Source organism: Lucilia cuprina, chromosome 2 (assembly GCF_022045245.1).
Source record: "Lucilia cuprina isolate Lc7/37 chromosome 2, ASM2204524v1, whole genome shotgun sequence".
NCBI lineage: Eukaryota > Metazoa > Arthropoda > Insecta > Diptera > Calliphoridae > Lucilia > Lucilia cuprina.
In genome coordinates this window covers 13421770-13423104 of record NC_060950.1, presented here as the reverse complement: position 1 = coordinate 13423104, position 1335 = coordinate 13421770, and the positions used below count along the sequence as shown (strand labels likewise).

The window sequence follows — 1335 nt, the reverse complement described above, 5'->3', positions numbered from 1 at the left end:
TTCTGTTCTAGTTCTGTTCACGTTCTGTTTTAGGTATTTGGGGACCTCCCTAATAAGTTACAAGTCCTCGTGTTTAAGCATAGTAGTTTAAGTTTTGTTTGGGCAAATAAGTAGATATTCACGTTCTTTAACCCTTTTCCTAAAATTATAGTTTTGTTAGATTTTCTAAGGGTTTTGTATTTTTTATTTTTAAGTGTAATTTTGAAGAAGATGATATTTAGAAAATATTCTGCTGTCTTATGAACACACATGCCATACGAACCTATAAGCAAAGTTGTAAAATATTCCTAGTTTAGCTTTTAGAAAAAGGTCTCCTCTTTTTATTGGGGAGCAAGTGGCATTTGTTGGCAACGTGATTTGTGGGGGAGTTAAAGTTAATATGTAATTGTTGTTTGTTTTCAGTTTATTTTTCAAATACCAAAAAAGTAACATAAGGAAACATGATTTCTTTGATTTATGTTAAATTGTGTTAGATTAATACAAAATAAGGGAGTGTGCGTTAACAACAAACCCAGTAAAATACTGAAGTACTACTTGTTAACAAAACAGAACTGAACGAAGATGACTGTGTCTTGAAAATATTTTCTTTAGTGTGTTATTTAATAATTAATATTTAAATAGAATTTAGTGATCAGTTTGGGTATTAAAATAATTGAAATTAAAAATGCTATAATTTTTTATAATTTAAATTGAAATAATTATTTTTCTTTTTGATTCAAGCCCAATTTCCACTTTATTTATAAAACATTATTTTATTATTACATTTAAAATCTTTATTAAATTCACTTTCCAATAAACTTTTCAATTTATAATTCACACTTAAATTTCATTCTCAATGATGACCATTTGGTATATTAGCCGGCTGTCTACGACGTACATCCTCCTTAAACCAGTCTCCCACTTGAGTATTTAAAATACATAAAAATGAGCGATAACACCACAATTCCTTATTACGATTCTGATTATCCAAATTGCATTTCGAAATGACAGGAATAACTAATTCATCATTGGCACGACCACGATATTGTTGAGAGATTTTTTCCACATTAAAACCATTCGTATTATCCCAAATATCTAATTCGGTACTAACACAATGTATGTATTTGTGTACAATATCTCGATTAGGATATTGAAACGATTGAAAACTGGCCTTTAAGTCTTGAGGCACGCGTTCTTGTTGAAAACATTTTTCTGATTTTTGTGGAAATTCATCTGATATTTTACTAGCTATCGCTACGTAAAAGCAGACTATTAATATAATTAGTGTTGTAAACTTCATCTTAATAAATTTTATTTGAAATTTATTTTGCCGGTTGCCGTTGTGTTCATTTAAAT

General features: G+C 28.7%; 1 protein-coding gene across 1 annotated transcript; it reads right to left on the bottom strand.

Annotated features, from left to right (window-relative positions):
• Nucleotides 1-750: 750 nt before the first annotated feature.
• Nucleotides 751-1329, bottom strand: LOC111677663 (general odorant-binding protein 99a-like). The gene has a single exon (XM_023438824.2). The coding sequence runs from the start codon at nt 1277-1279 to the stop codon at nt 833-835; it is 447 nt and encodes a 148-aa protein (XP_023294592.2). The 5' UTR covers nt 1280-1329; the 3' UTR covers nt 751-832.
• Nucleotides 1330-1335: the final 6 nt, after the last annotated feature.

Bases quoted from the DNA above. Each gene is read 5' to 3' on its own strand.
- LOC111677663 (XM_023438824.2), bottom strand. From the start codon at position 1,279: ATGAAGTTTACAACACTAATTATATTAATAGTCTGCTTTTACGTAGCG.